The 16,063-nt window shown below is 51.5% G+C and overlaps 1 protein-coding gene across 2 annotated transcripts; it reads right to left on the reverse strand.

The window, feature by feature from the left end:
* Window positions 1-5,255: 5,255 nt before the first annotated feature.
* GJB3 (gap junction protein beta 3) lies at window positions 5,256-11,169 on the reverse strand. 2 transcript variants are annotated; one of them, XM_061412587.1, is made up of 2 exons: window positions 10,475-11,169; window positions 5,256-6,838 (listed from the first exon to the last, which is right to left on the reverse strand). In XM_061412587.1, the coding sequence occupies exon 2, from the start codon at window positions 6,802-6,804 to the stop codon at window positions 5,992-5,994; it is 813 nt and encodes a 270-aa protein (XP_061268571.1). In that variant the 5' UTR covers window positions 6,805-6,838; window positions 10,475-11,169; the 3' UTR covers window positions 5,256-5,991. The 2 variants fall into 2 exon arrangements, with proteins under 2 accessions (XP_061268571.1, XP_061268572.1); XM_061412588.1 differs by lacking the exon at window positions 10,475-11,169 and adding an exon at window positions 9,798-10,178.
* Window positions 11,170-16,063: the final 4,894 nt, after the last annotated feature.

Below are 16,063 nucleotides of genomic sequence, written 5' to 3' on the forward strand. Positions count from 1 at the left end.
CTGATGGACACAGAGCTCCCACAGACGAGTCTTATTGTTCGGTTCTGTTCCTCCCCTTTCCGCTGATGCCCTTTTGCTCTCCTAACTCTTCTGCAGCATCTACAGAGTCGGGGGGCAGGAAGCAGGGAGACTGTTGCAATGATCGCTTAGCGATGATGGGGGTGTCTCAGCCCAGGCTGCTGTAACAACACACAGACTGGGTGTTTAAACAACAGAGCTTTACTTCTCGTGGTTCTGAGGCTGGAAGTCCAAGATCAGGGTGCCAGCCTGGTGGGGTTCCTGCTGAAGGCCCTTTTCCTGTTTTATGCTGCACTGTCTCCTTAGTGTGTCCTCACGTGGCAGTGAGAGAGAGACCACCCGCCTCGTGTCTCTTCTCATCAGAGCATAGATCCACCCTCATGGCCCATCACTTCCCAAAGGCCCCACCTGTTAATACCATGGCACTGGAAGTTAGCATTTTAACAAATGAGTTGTGGGAGGACACAAACATTCCGTCCATATCAAGGGGCTTGGATCAGGGTGATGAATACAAAATAACCTGTTGGCCTTGGGCTGCAGGTTGGCTGTCACACCATGCAGCTGATGTAAACTTGAAGTGTGTATATGAAATCTACATCATCAGCATAAGCACTGTTGAAGGAAGCCTGCAGTGAATCTAGCTGGTGGGGGAAGAGGACACAGAGGTGTGTACCCTCAGAAGAAATAGAGGAAAACAACAGAATGGGAAAGACTAGAGATCTCTTCAAGAAAATTAGAGATACCAAGGGAATATTTCATGCAAAGATGGGCACAATAAAGGACAGAAATGGTATGGACCTAACAGAAGCAGAAGATATTAAGAAGAGGTGGCAAGATTACACAGAAGAACTATACAAAAAAGCCTTCATGACCCAGATAACAACAATGGTGTGATCACTCACCTAGAGCCAGACATCCTGGAATGCAAAGTCAAGAGGGCCTTAGGAAGCATCACTACGAACAAAGCTAGTGGAGGTGATGGAATTCCAGTTGAGCTATTTCAAATCCTAAAAGATGATGCTGTGAAAGTGCTGCACTCAATATGCCAGCAAATCTGGAAAACTCAGCAGTGGCCACAGGACTGGAAAGGTCAGTTTTCATTCCAATCCCAAAGAAAGACAATGCCAAAGAATGCTCAAACTACCGCACAATTGCACTCATCTCACATGCTAGCAAAGTAGTGCTCAAAATTCTCCAAGCCAGGCTTCAACAGTACATGAACTGTGAACTTTCAGATGTTCAAGCTGGATTTAGAAAAGGCAGAGGAACCAGAGATTAAATTGCCAACATCTGTTGGATCATCAAAAAAGCAAGAGAATACCAGAAAAACATATACTTCTGCTTTATTGACTATGCCAAAGCCTTTGACTGTGTGGATCACAACAAACTGGAAAATTCTTCAAGAGATGGGAATACCAGACCACCTGACTTGCCTCCTGAGAAATCTGTATGCAGGTCAGGAAGCAACAATTAGAATTGGACATGGAACAACAGACTAGTTCCAAATTGGGAAAAGAGTACATCAAGGCTGTATATTGTCATCCTGCTTATTTAACTTATATGCAGAGTACATCATGAGAAATGCTGTGGTGGATGAAGCATAGGCTGGAATCAAGGTTGCCGGGAGAAATATCAATAACTCAGATATGCAGATGACACCACCCTTATGGCAGAAAGTGAAGAACTAAAGAGCCTTTTGATGAAAGTGAAGGAGGAGAGAGTGAAAAATTTGGCTTAAAGCTCAACATTCAGAAAACTAAGATCATGGCATCTGGTCCCATCACTCCATGGCAAATAGATAGGGAAACAGTGGAGACAGTGGCAGACTTTATTTTTGGGGCTCCAAAATCACTGCAGATGGTGACAGCAGCCATGAAATTAAAAGACGCTTACACCTTGGAAGGAAAGTTATGACCAACCTAGACAGCATATTAAAAAGCAGAGATATTACTTTGCCAACAAAGGTCCATCTTGTCAAAGCTATGGATTTTCCAGTAGTCATGTATGGATATGAGAGTTGGATCATAAAGAAAGCTGAGTGCCAAAGAATTGATGCTTTTGAACTGTGGTGTTGGAGAAGACTCTTGAGAGTCCCTTGGACTCTAAGGAGATCCAATCAATCCATCCTTAAGGAAATCAATCCTGAATATTCATTGGAAGGACTGATGCTGAAGCTGAAACTGCAATACTTTGGCCACCTGATGGGAAGAACTGACTCATTGGAAAAGACCCTGATGCTGGAGAAGATTGAAGGTGGGAGGAAAAGGGGATGACAGAGGATGAGATGGCTGGATGGCATCACCGACTCAATGGACATCAGTCTGAGTAAGCTCTGGGAGTTGGTGATGGACAGGGCGGCCTGGGGTGTTGCAGTTCATGGGGTCTCAGAGTCGGACACGATGGAGCGACTGAACTGAACCCTCAGAAGAGAAGGCCAGGAGACTTGAGAGTCACTTTGTGATGGTGGTGTGTGTGCTGGGGACTCTGGATAGTGAATAGTAACTCAACACGCGTTGGATGGAAAGTGTGAATGGCACTGCTGGGGTCAGCTCTCAGGCCCAAGGTGGGATGCTTAGGGCTGGAATATTCCCTCATTTGTGGTCCTGGCCCACAGCCTGGAGAAGTGGGGCCAGGACTGGAGGCCCAGTCCGTGCTGGGATAACTGGTGGTATTCTTTGGTTGCTCTGACCTCCAAGCCACTCTTAACCAGGCCCTGGAAGGTGCTGGAATGCAAGGCAGTAAATAGGTGGAGATCACCCCTCCCTGGGACCTTTGCAACCATCCACTCCAAGCTGGGATTGACACAGGAGATGGCCTGGGTGGTGAGCAGACTTTCCTAAGCATGGGTGTGCTTGGATATCTACTGGATATGTTAGAACTGAACTAATGTGTTACTGACATTGTCTCCTTTTATCTCTACAACAATCCTAGGAGTGGACACTATTCTGAGACCGGGCTGAATATGTTCCTTTTGCCCCTCGGATCTGCTCTGTGCCCTGGGAGCCTGAGCTGTACTGCCTCAATGGGCTTCCTTGCCCTTGTTTCTGATTGTGTTGGGTCAGTGGGAGCCACTGGCTGGGTGAGCAGGAGATGGGAGAGTGAAGCCATGGTATTTGATTGCCGTACTTCGATGCATCCTTGCAGCTCCTGTGTAGCAACCCCCTCCATTGCTACCCTGGTACTAGCCCCAGAGCACCCTTTGCAGGTTTCCTTAATCATGTCCATACCTTTGGGGCTTCCCAGGTGGCGCTAGTGGCAAAGAATCCGCCTGCCAATGCAGAGACACAGGAGACGTGGGTTCGATCCCTGGGTTGGGAAGATCCCCTGGAGGAGGGCATGGCAACCCACTCCGGTATTCTTGCCTGGAGAATCCCATGGACAGAGGCACCTGGCAGGTTATAGTCCATAGGATCACAAAGAGTCAGATACAACTGAGCACACACACACACACACACACACACACACACACACACACACGGCCCATACCTTCAAAAACAGTCCCTCAAGGAAAACTCTTTGCAGTTCCTTGGTTTGAATGTGCCATCTTATTTCTTTGAGACCCTGACTGATACAATTCCCATTGTATTGATGACAAGACTGAGGTTCTGAAAGCCTGCTCAAGGTGCAGTGTGGTGAAGCTGTGGTCCTGAAGTGCTTAAGCTGTGATTCAACCTGGGAGGTGGGTGTCAGCCCAGCCCTGGGCCCTTTAAACTTGGCTGGCTTATCCACCCGGGTCATGGCCACACAGGAGAGCAAAGGTGAACCCCAGCCTGTTCTGTCGACGCAATGACTGGTCCCTTTCCCTGCATTAGCTCTTGGCTCAGTGCCTCCTGGATTTCTGGCTCCTGGCCTTGGCTTTGATAGTTACTAAATGTTCCTCTGGGTTAGTACAACCTTGCACCCCCTTTTGCTTTCCATCCTGACCTGGCTTGGGTGTTGGGTGTTCCCTAAATTTCGGGTCAGCACATGGTGTTGGGAGCGGGGCTGGGAACCACCTGGGCTTGGTTAGTGCAGGGCACGAGTGCATCTGTCTCCCCCAGACTCTGAGCTCCTTGGGCTCAGATCCTACTCCCCTGCACAGTCCTTGTGTCTGCCGGGGAGCCTGGGATGGAGAAAATGCTCAGGGCAAAGGAAGGAGCTGGACAGTACTTGGGTGAGGCTGGGCTGCATGCTGTTGGAGAAGCCTGTAGAGAGCACACAGGAGTGAAAAGTATGAGCAACAGGGATTTTGTGTACATAGGGTGAGGCAACGGATGTGGATGGCAATGATCAGGTTACAAAGGAGGAGGGTGGTGTGGTTTGTCTTTACAACCAGAGGGCTGTGATTGTGTGTGCTCAGGGCGGAGTGTGGTTGTAAAGTAGCGGTCCTGTTGTAGAGGGAGCACAGCGCCCTCTTGTGACAACATATGCAATCGCAGCATATGTATCTGTAGGTTCCATTCCGGATAGCACCCAGCCCCAGCCTGGAGCTCTGTCCTCTTCTGGGGGCTACCTTCTCTGGCCCTAGGGTCTTGTGGGTGGGTTGGGTTTAGGGTGTGTTGAGCTTTCTGTGTCTGCTGCTACTGCTGCTAAGTCGCTTCAGTCGTGTCCGACTCTGTACGACCGCATAGACAGCAGCCCACCAGGCTTCCCTGTCCCTGGGATTCTCCAGGCAAGAACACTGGAGTAGGTTGCCATTTCCTTCTCCAATGCATGAAAGTGAAAAGTGAAAGTGAAGTCGCTCAGTCGTGTCCGACTCCTAGCGACCCCATGGACTGCAGCCCACCAAAGGTACATCTAAAAGGATATAATTAAGATGAAAAATTAAAAACAAAGTTTTTAAACAATTTGTTGTGAAAAATTAAAAATGAAAATATTTTAGAAAATACTTGAATACATTCCAAATGTGTGTAAATTCATGTTATAGTTGTATTGCTTCCCCAGTGGTTCAAGGGGCAAAGAATGTGTCTGGGGTCATGCAAATAGAGCTGCTTGGTGGCATTTGGTGGAAGATTTGGGCTGGAGATATTATCTGGTAAAGTGTTAGTTGCTCAGTCGTGTCTGACTCTTTGCGACCCATCCATGGAATTTTCCAGGCAAGAATACTGGAGTGGGTTGCCATTTCCTTCTTCCAGGGTATCTTCCCGACCGAGGTCTTCCCAACCAAACCCTGGTCTCCCGCATTGCAGGCAGATTCTTTACTGTCTGAGCCACCAGGGAAGTGGGTGGGAGCATGGGAGAAAAGAGGAGAGCCTACCTGTATAAAACACAGCCTTTATTGATTTCAAGGAAAATGCCTTGGGGATGTTCCTATCAGTACATCCATCTCAAGTCCCTGAAAGGCTGGCACCAGACTGAGCACAGTGTGGAAGGAAAATGGGAGCAAAGCTGCCCGAGGCTGGAGAAATGACCAGGGGCGTGGGGGCTTCCTGGAGGGCAGTGGTGACCCAGAGGCTCTCTGGGTGTCGCCAGAGCCTCCTTCTCTTCCCAGGCTCTCCAGGCCCCCACTGCTGGGTGGACACTTCCTTTCCTCCCCAGGAATCTGGGTGCCACTCCAGAAGGAAGATGCCCTTTGGCCGGGTGCATTCAACCCAAGGCAAGCATTTTTCTTTTATGGCCTCTGGGCATCTGCACTTGCTTTCCCCTGCTGAGAAGCTCATCTTACCTCCCTTAAACATTCCTCCCTCGAGGAAGCCTCTCCTGATCACTCCTTCCTGGGTTAGGGGAAGCCCTGCCAAGTGTCACCTGGTAGGCAACAGTTAACTGGCTTGTTTCAAGTCCCAGGAGGGCTGCCACTGGGCCTGTGGTGTCACCTATACCAGATAGACAGCACAGTGCCCAGCGTTCGAAAGGGAAAAACCTGCTAAAAACGAAATTGCATAGTGTAGTGAATTCAGAGCGGGGGCATCCAGCACCCGTAGGGCCCCTCCACCGGCACCATACGACCCTGCTTCTGTCCCCACGGCAGCCCCAGGATGGCCCCCAGCCCCGTGGTCAGATGGGGGTCATGGTGGGAGCCGAAGCACACAGCTTGTTGTCGTGGGAGTCCGGGCTCAGGTCCCCAGCCTCCAGCAGCTTGTGGTGGCAGCGGCAGGTGGAGGCCCGGCTGGCGGAGGGGGCGTGGCTGCGGCCCCCGGGCTGCCTCTTCCTGTGAAGGCTTCGCACGACCCTGTGGAAGATGAGGTAGCAGATCTCGCAGAAGGTGAGCACGATGCAGACGGCGGAGGCGCCCACCATGAAGTAGGTGAAGAGCTTCTTCTCAGTAGGCCGGGCGATGTAGCAGTCCACGGTGTTGGGGCAGGGCGCCACGTTGGCGCACTGCACCAGGCGGGGCATGCCGAAGCCGTACCAGAGCGTGTGCAGCAAGTAGAGGAAGACGAATTCGATGAGGAGCTTGAAGACGAGGCTCAGCAGGTAGGTCCACCAGAGGCCGCCGTGCTTCTTGCCCGTGTCGTCGTAGAGCTTGGTGCACTGGTCGCCGTGCTTCTGCCGGTGCCGCCGCTCGCGCTCCTCGCGGTAGGCCACGTGCAGGATGACCAGCAGCGACGGGCACGTGACGAAGATGAGCTGCAGGGCCCAGAGGCGGATGTTGGAGATGGGGAAGAACTCGTCGTAGCAGACGTTGGTGCAGCCCGGCTGCTTGGTGTTGCAGTCAAAGTCCTTCTGCTCGTCCCCCCACACGCGCTCCGCGGCCACCACGTAGACCAGCACGCGGAAGACGAACACCACGGACAGCCAGATGCGCCCGAAGGCTGTGGAGTACTTGTTGACTCCGCTCAGCAGAGCCTGGAGCGTCTTCCAGTCCATGGTGCCTGGGGCGGGGCGCCGGGGCCGTGCCCTCCTGACAGAATAGGAAAACCCCTATGTGAACCAATAGGCCCTAGAGAACTTCTCCCTGGAGGGGTGCGCATGGCAAGCCACTCCGGTATTCTTGCCCGGAGAATCCCCATGGACAGAGGAGCCTGGCAGGCTACCGTCTAAAGGGTCGCAGAGTTGGACACGGCTGAAGTGACTTCGCCACGCACACAGGGCTTTTACTGAGTGCCAGATGCCATTCTCAGTTCTTTATGTGCATGGATTCGTTTGCTCATCCCAACGACTCTAAGACATCAGGACTATTCTTACTAAGCTACAGGGAAGAAACAGGCACAGACAGGTAAAGTAACCTGCCCAAAGTAACAGAGCCAGTATGCTGGCAGGAAGGGAATGCACACTTGCTGATAACAATAATTATTACTTATTGAACATTTACTATGAGGCCAGGCCAGAAGCTAAACACTTTATGTGTGAAAGTGAAGCTGCTCAGTTGTGTCCGACTCTTTGCAACCTCATGGACTGTAGCCCACCAGGCTCCTCAGTCCATGGAATTTTCCAGGCAAGAGTACTGGAGTGGGTTGCCATATCCTTCTCCAGGGGATCTTCCTGACCTAGGGATCGAATCCAGGTCTCCGGCATTGCAGGCAGACGCTTTACCGTCTGAGCCACCAGGGAACTCATTCAATCCTTATAACGACCCTGTGAGGTAGGCACTATTATGCTTCTCATTGACAGATAAAGAAATTGATAATCAAATGAGAAAATGATTGCAAAGCACTCAGTACACAGTAAGTGCTCAGTAAATGCTGGCTACTCATTGTGATGTGAAATATAGAGTGGTCAGGTCACTCATTTAAAACTAGAACTGAATTCAGAGCTGGGCTCTCTACCACCTTCTCTCTCCTTTTCCGATGGATGTCTGCCCCAGACCAGGTTCTCAGAACTGACCTCGTTGATGCCACACTACCATCCTGTGAAACTGGGGTCATGAACCCCATTCTTTGGAGAGGAAACTGGGGCTCAGAGAGGGAAAATCAACCTCCCCAAGGTCTCACAGCCAGTGAGGGTGGTGAAGTTGGGAGACCAATTCATGCTGAGGGGGTGCATGGAGAGGGTGATGGTCTGGTTCCTGGGGACATCAGTTCCAGGGAAAATCTAGGGACACCCGTTGCAGGCTGTGCTGGAGCCTGAGGGACCCCAGCCACCCCAGCCATGTGGGATGCCAAGGCTTTGTGGTGGGGAGCCATACTTTGCTAAGGTCCCTGGATCACACATTTTCCTCCCAGTCCTGGAGTGACTCACAGGGTGTGGATGGGTGGGTCTGCCTGAGTGCACCTAGTATCTGCCTAGAGGGTATAGGAGCATACGCCTCTTCATGTGTCCATGCGGGCCTGTGAGCTCCTGGACCTGCTGTGTGACTGAGCGTGCACAAGGACTGCAGGACCATCCCTGTATCGCTGCTTCTCACCCCTCCACTGCCACCACCCTGCTCCCAGCCACCATCACCCTGGCTAGTATTATTGCCATAGCCTCTTGGCTGGCCTAGAAGGCTTCTTGGGCTTCCCTTGTGGCTCGACTGGTAAAGAATCCGCCTGCACTGTGGGAGACCTGGGTTCGATCCTTGGGTTGGGAAGATCCCCTGGAGAAGGGAAAGGCTACCCACTCCAGTGTTCTGGCCTAGAAAATTCCATGGACTGTATAGTCCACGGGGTTGCAAAGAGTCAGACATGACTGAGGCTCAGACATGACTGAGGCACTTTCACTCACTTGGCTGGCCTAAGTGTCTGCTCCTATGCCCCCCGAGTTCATTAAGTTGAGTCATGTCACTCCCTCGTTTAAAACTTTCTACTAGGGCTTCCCTGGTGGCTCAGTGGTAAAGAAGCCACCTGCCAATGCAGGGGACATGGGTTTGATCCCTGGTCCAGGAAGATCCCACATGCCATGGAGCAGCTAGGCCCATGTGCCACAACTATTGAGCTTGTGCTCTGGAGCCTGGGAAATGCAACTACTGAGCCCTAGAGCCACAACTATTGAAGCCTGAGGGTCTTAGAGCCTGTGCTCTGCAACAAGAGAAGCCACGACAATGAGAAGACTGCGCACTGCAACAAGAGTAGCCCCTGGCTTGCCACAGTTAAGGAAAAGCCTGCTCAGCAACAAAGACCCAGCAAAGCAAAAAAACAGTAACAACAACAACTTTCTACTAGCTTCTCATTACACTTAGAATAAAACTCCGGATTCTACATCCTCACCCTACTCTCCTACACGCTAATGAGTGCCTCTGGGACTTTGTAATTATTCCTGTTGCCTGGAGTGCTCTTCCTCCAGAACCTTGCATGACTGGACCTTTGTCATCACTAAAACATCTGCTAAAACATCTTCTAATTAGAGGTTTCCCTAGATACCTGGAGGCCCTGCCCTCCCAGTCATTCTTCTCCTGTCCCCTTTATTTTCTTCCTAGAATTTAATTACCATTAGGAATTAAAGTGAAAAAGTGAAGTCGCTTAGTTGTGTCCGACTCTTTGTGACCGCATGGACTGTAACCTATCAGGCTCCTCCAACCGTGGGATTTTCCAGGCAAGAATACTGGAGTGGGGTGCCATTTCCTTCTCCAGGGGATCTTCCCGACCCAGGGAATTAGGAGTTAAAGTATTTGTTTAATCCTCTACCTCTCCGAATTTTCATAAATTTCTGTTTCACAAGGGCAATTATTGTATATGCACTGGCAGTAGCATATAAAAGTGTCATTCCCCCCACCGCCCCCCCCCAATTCCTTCCAAGACCTTTGGGTAGGGGCAGTGGGATGTATATGGAGCCTGGAGCCACATCTGGATTCAAGCCTCAGCTCTACCCCTTCTCCTTGGGTGACTTCCCAGATAATCTCTTTGACTTTCTTGCCTTATCTCCAAAGGGTGAAAATAATTCCTACTTTCTTGAGCTGTTGTAAGGATCATAAAAGACCATTCCCTCCGCAGCCTTCCACTCACCTGGTGGGAGTTCAAGAAGACTGCAGTGGAGGTTGGAACTCCTTCTGCTAGCCTGGGGAGGAGCGGGGTCCTGACAGGTGTTTCCACCTGAGCCATCCCAGGCCAGCCCACTTGGGGGCTGTCCCTCCTTGGCCAACACCTTCCACCCTCCAGTCCTGTCTGCCCAGTCCTGCCTGACACGCCCTAGGAACGCGACTCACAGGCAAAGAATTTCCCTCCAAGCCGAGGCTGGGGACTGGTGGAGCCGGTTCCGGTCCCCACCGCCGTCCCCAACAGCAGCTCCCTGCGATCCGCTTTGCCCATGCCCTGGCACCCAGCCGAACCCAGCTTTCATTGCCCACTCCACAGTGCCCACCGGTCGGCCCCACTCCCCGGGGCCGAACCCCTCTCTCCCCACCCGCCACCCCCAGTTCCCATCCGTTCCATTAAGTTTGTGCGACATGGGAGGGGGTTGTCCAGGAACCTTCAGCAGCTGGAGCCCCCACCCCGCCCAGAACCGAGGGGGTGAGAAGGCAGCTGGGGAGTGGGGTGGGGGAGGTCCCTCCATCTCTTCCCATGCTCTCACCTCCCAGGCTCAGCCTGGCCGGAAGGCAGGAGCAAGCCCCAGCCCCGCCCGGGGTCACCCGGGGGCGCTCAGCGCGCGTGGTCGCAGGGTGGGGAGGCATCCCGAAGCTTACCCGCAGTGGCGCGGCCAGCGGGGGAGCCAGGTCCCCGCGTCCTCAAGAGCCGAAGCACGGGTGGGCAGGGAGGGAGCCGCGTCTCTGCAGTCGCGGGGAGGCGCGTGGCGGCAGGCACAGCCGGGGGCGGCTTGGGGGAGGGCGAGTCGGGGGAGGAGCTCGCGAGCCGCCCGCGGCGAGGGTCGGGTTCTCGTCCCAACGCGGTGCCTGGCTCCTCCGGCGACCTTCGTCGGGGCTTGACGCTCGCTCTTCTGAGCCTCGGTTTCTTCTTCGTGTGCGAAACCGGGGCATCGGTGGACCTGGGCAGGGCTGTGTGGCAAAGGCTCCAATAAGATTCGGGGCGTGAAGCGCTCCACACTGTTAAGTGCCAAGTGGTCCCCGGGCCGACTGCAATCGGGACTCGCCCACGTGTGTTACCACGGCGACTGCGTCCGCGCCCTGCGGGTCACTGTCCCCGCCTGGTCCTTGGCCTCGACCCTGCGTGGGCGGCTGCTCTCCCCGCACACGCGCGTGGCTCAGGCTCCGCGTCCTGGAGTGGGGGCAGGGGCACTGGAGAACCAGGGTGGGGGTGGGCAGGACACGTGTGCCCGCAGCAGGAAGAGGCACTCTGCTGTGGAAAGGAGATGGAGCGGGGTGGATCCTCTGTCCAGGGGTGAGGGTGGGATGGGAGGAGGTTGTTACCTGGAGTTATTGCAAGGGGCAGATCCTGTTTGTGTGTGCGGGGGGAGGGGGGGATGGGGTGGGGGGGGTGGTTAAGCGGGAGGTGAGGGCGCCTCGCCTGTACTTTAGACCCCCCTGAGGAGCGGGCGGGGCCTGCGGGTTGGACTGGGCTGAGATGGGCTGGGCTCTGACGACAAGGCCGCTTTGTCTTCTTGACTGATGTGTCATGACTAGGAACCTATGGGAGTCCCTGGGCCTCAGCCTTGTCGGGGAACCTCCAGGGTTTCCGGCCTCCTCAGGAGTCTGGATCTTAGTCACCAAAGGGCCCAAGGACTCCCTGTCTTAGATGATGTTGCTAGCAGGAGGGTGATTATTTATGGCTTTTCCCCAAGACTGTACTGGCTTAGGCCTGTGGCCCTGGTATAAGTAACAGCACCCCCTCTTACTCTCCAAAGTACCCCCACACTTGGGAAGATCGATCACACCATCGCCCTACTTACTGCTCCTTGTAGAAAACTATCACTGCCTTGGGGCTCAGAGGCATCTTTGGTCCAAGCACTATCGGGCAGGCTTTACTTCGTCCTCATGCTGCTGGATGAGGAAGGTACAATCCTTCCCACTGTTATGAAAGAGAAAATTGAGGCACAGAGAGGTTAGGCGATTTGTCCAGGGTCACAGAGACGAGAAGGAGCAGAGCCAGCTCCGGAGGCTGCAGCCGTGTAGAGTTTCTGGGTTGGGCAAAACCACAGGGCTGAGGCCATCAGAGGCCACTCTGAGAATTGTTGCCGAGGCTGAACAGCACCTTGCCACCTCTGGCGCTGCGTTTCAGAGCAAGCCTCGTTCTCCACTTCCTCACCTCCTAGTCCCTCTTCAATCCTTTTGAACAATGTTCCCTCCCAACCGTGTAACTAAAGACAGCCCTGTCAAGGTCAACACGGATTCCCAGGCAGTAATGTCTCAGTCCTCCTCCTGCATCTTCAGAAGTACCTGACACAGCTGAACGCTCCTTTCCTCTCAAAACACTTTCTTCCCTTAGCTTCCTCGACTCCTGGTTTCCTTGTGCCTTCTCATCCTGGTTTCAGCCTCTCCCCTCCTGGGAGAATTCGTCCCGTCCCGGGGCTTGCAGTACTGTCTTCTGGCTGCCGAGTTCCACGTTCCTAGTGCCAGTCTCGACGTCTCCCTGGCCACCAGACTATGTACCAGGGCTGCCCACCTGACCGTTTTTTCCTTCCTGAGATCAACTGCATATTCCACTTGATAGATATTTCTCTTTTTTTCATTTATCCTATGGAGGTATGCTGGGTACATAGTTCTGCACTTGGCTGTTTTCATGTAACAAAATATAGGACATTTCCTCTGTCAGGAGGTATAGAGCTATCAGATCAAAAAATATTTGAATAGTATTTCATTTTTCCCCTATAGTGTATGTAAAGCTGTTTCTTAAAAAAAAAAAAACACAACTGAATAGCATATGTGTTGTATTTAATCACTACTGTATTGATGAAAATTAAGGATGTTTTCAATCTTGTATTTCTTCCTGTTGTAAACATCAATGCAATAAGTACAGTTAGACAAGCATCACTGAACACGTTTTTAAAATTGTGTCTGTAGGATATTCTTAGAAGTGGAATTTTGGAGTTAAAGTATGCTATTTAAAAATTTTTAAAAGCATTTATTGAATTTGTTACAATATTGCTTCTGTATTATGTTTTGTTTTTTTTTGGCTGCTAGCAAGGCATGTGGGATCGTAGCTCCCTGACCAGGGGTTGAACCTGTAACCCCTGCACTGGAAGGCAGAATCTTAACCCCTGGGCCATCAGGAAAGCCCCTCATTTAAAATTTTGATAGATATTGCCAAATCTCCTTCATAGATGTGCCAGTTTATGTAAGAGATGCTTGTTTCCCCATATTCTTATCAATGTAGTGCATTAGCAAACTTTATGATCTTTGCTAGTAGTATCTCATTATATTTTTATTTTGCATTTCTCTTATTATGAGTGAGAATGAGCATCTTTTCGTACACTTAAGGGCCACTTGTGTTTCTTTTTCTGTGAGCTGTCTTTTGCTTTTGCCCATTTTTCTGTTGGGTGGTTGTGTCTTTAAAATTATTGATTTCCTAGTTGCTCTTTACATATTAAAGAAATATACCCTCTGTCTATAATGCAAATAACAAGGATTTCACCCTCCCCTCTAAGTCTGACACTTGTATTTTGTCTTTGCATATGGGGTTTTTGCCGTGCAGAATTAAACTTTTTTTTTTTAATGTGGTCCAGTCATGTCAATCTTGTCTTTTATGGCCTCTGGATTTGGTTATAATTAGACATGTCTTCCCCATTCTGAGAATTGAAAAAAGTTCTTCTCCCATGGTTTCTTCCAGCTAAAGTAGTGCTTTAATGCTATATATCAGGTCACATCGCTCCCCTGCTAAAATCTTAGAGAGACGTACCATTACTTTTATTCTGACACCCACTCTCCTGACATTGCCCTCAAAACCCCAAGTGGCCTGGTCCCGCCTCACCTGCCATCACACGTTCCCTGGGTCACCGCTGCCCAGGCACACTGGCCTACTTTCTGCTCTACAAGCAGCTGTGTTCAGTCTACCCTTCTGGCCTTTAAATGCTGCTCCTTCTGCCTGGACTGCTCTTCAGTGGGCAGCTTCCTCCTCCTTATTCAGGTCTCACCTTCTCACAGGGGTATTCCCTGGTCAGCCTGTCTGAAGAGACCTCACCCACTTCCTCAGCACTCACTCTTCAGAATATCCCTTGGAATTATTTCCAGGAGAGCAGGGAGCTCGCTGGATGTCGATGTCAGTTCCTATTTGTAAAGTAAAAGGTGATGTGTGAGGACTGTCTGTTACTCAGTGGGGTGGGGTAGCTGTGTGTCATGGGGGCAGCTTGGAGTACAGCTGTGTAGGTTTGGTGTGTGTGTGTGGAGGTGACTGGTAGGGTTTTGTGAGGTTGTGTGCATGTGTGGCTGTATGTGTGGTGGGGTTATTCTGGCCCAGTGACCAGCTGATTTGACTGCCCGGGTCCTATCACTCTGACCTTGCCAGATGCCATTGCTGTTTCTGGAGTGAGCTGGAAGGGTCCCTATTCCAGAGGGAGGACCTCCAGGCCGTGCTGTCCACGCCGAGGTTCTGCTTCCCGAACAGGGGAGTGTGTGCGAGGCCATCTAGGCCATCCTCCTGCCTCAGGGCGGGGCTGTGTTGCACCCGGGCTTGGCAGCTGCCCCTGCCACCCCCACTCCCCTGCAGGCCTGCACCTGCTCTCCGGGGGCGGCAGGCCCGAAGCCTGCCACTGTGGTCTTCCCGCCCAGGCTGGGCCCAGCTGCTGATGCCCCCTGAGTCTGCAGCTCTGCCGGGGCCCCAAGCGGGGCCTTCTCTCTCCTGCTGGGGTTTTCTTGTGTTTGTGGGCAGCCCTGAAGGCCCTCTCCACCCTTGAGCACAGAGATGGGGCAGACGGAACCCTCTGGAAAGCAGGTTGGCTGGAGTGTGGGGGCTTTCCCATCCTGCTGCTGCGTGTCTGGGGCTGTGGGTAGAAAGAGGCTAGTCCCAGAGCTAGGCTTGAATGCTACTTTCCTTTCAGGACTTCCTGAGTGACCTGGAACTTCTACTGCTCAACTTGATCCTCAAATAGAGGTAATCCGGGGCTTCTCTGAGTTGGGGAAGGGTTCAGCCCGTCTACGTGTGTCCTGGGGTTCCCGTCCCTTCTCACCTACCCCAGGACCTCTCACCACGCCCTCTTTCTTTTCTGGTCATCACCCTTTTGTTCTTTACCCAGTCTTTCCCATGACAATAAACATCCTGGTATTTCTGCATCCTAACAGACAGAACTCCCTTGACCACATATCTTCCACCCTCAGCCTCATTTCTTTCCTTTTTTTTTTTTTTAATGGCAAAACTTCTCAGATGAGTTGTCTTAATGCCTCATCTCCTTTTATTCTCTCTCTGGAACTCTAATCAGGCTTTTGCTCCACATTATTCCAGCCAATGTTTCCATAGATCAACCCCACAGTCAAGTTTCAGCGTGTATCTTTCCTTGCACTCCCAGCAGCATTTGACGGCCAGAACACCAGTCTCCTGACTTTTCTCCTTCCTTTCTGGTCTTTCTTTCTAGGTCTTCTTTGCTGGTCCCACCCTCCCCTCATCCCCGATCTCTCTGACTTCTAAATATCAGGGTGCTTATTCCTAGGACACTTCTCTGTCCTTTCTCACTCTCTTGGTAATGTCATCCCTCTCAGGGTTCAAAATATCAAAATTAGGCTGACAACTCCTAAATACTTATCTCCAGCCCAGACAATTTCCCTGAATTCCAGATCAACCCCTCCCCTTGGACGTCTAGCAGGTATTGAAAACTTCAGTCAGTCAGTTCAGTTCAGTCGCTCATTTGTGTCTGACTCTTTGCGACCCCATGAATCGCAGCACGCCAGGCCTCCCTGTCCATCACCAACTCCCGGAGTTCACTCAGACTCACGTCCATCGAGTCAGTGATGCCATCCAGACATCTCATCCTCTGTCGTCCCCTTCTCCTCCTGTCCCCAATCCCTCCCAGCATCAGAGTCTTTTCCAATGAGTGCAAACTTATCACCTCCCAAATTCAGCTGCTTCTTAATAGAACTGCCAGGTTTAGAAACGAAGCAAAAGAAAAGTAAAAACAAAACCCCAAACTCAGGATACTCAGTTCAATTTGAATTTCAGATAGTCCATGAAACATACTTAAAGTAAAAAAAAAATTGGTTGTTTATCTGAAACTGAAACTTCATTGGGTGTCCTGTATTCTATTTGGCAACCTATTCCTTGGATTCCTCTCCAGCCTTCTCTACTAATGGACTCTTGGAGTAAACAACACTTTTACTTACCTACCTGTTCAGGCCTCAGATGGACTCACGATGACTCATTTTTCTCATACCGCGCATTCAATGTTGGTGAAT

The sequence above is a fragment of the Bos javanicus genome, chromosome 3, assembly GCF_032452875.1.
Source record: "Bos javanicus breed banteng chromosome 3, ARS-OSU_banteng_1.0, whole genome shotgun sequence".
NCBI lineage: Eukaryota > Metazoa > Chordata > Mammalia > Artiodactyla > Bovidae > Bos > Bos javanicus.

What these genes read in the sequence shown, in the direction of transcription:
- GJB3 (XM_061412587.1), bottom strand. Translation starts at nt 6,804, where the DNA reads ATGGACTGGAAGACGCTCCAGGCTCTGCTGAGCGGAGTCAACAAGTAC.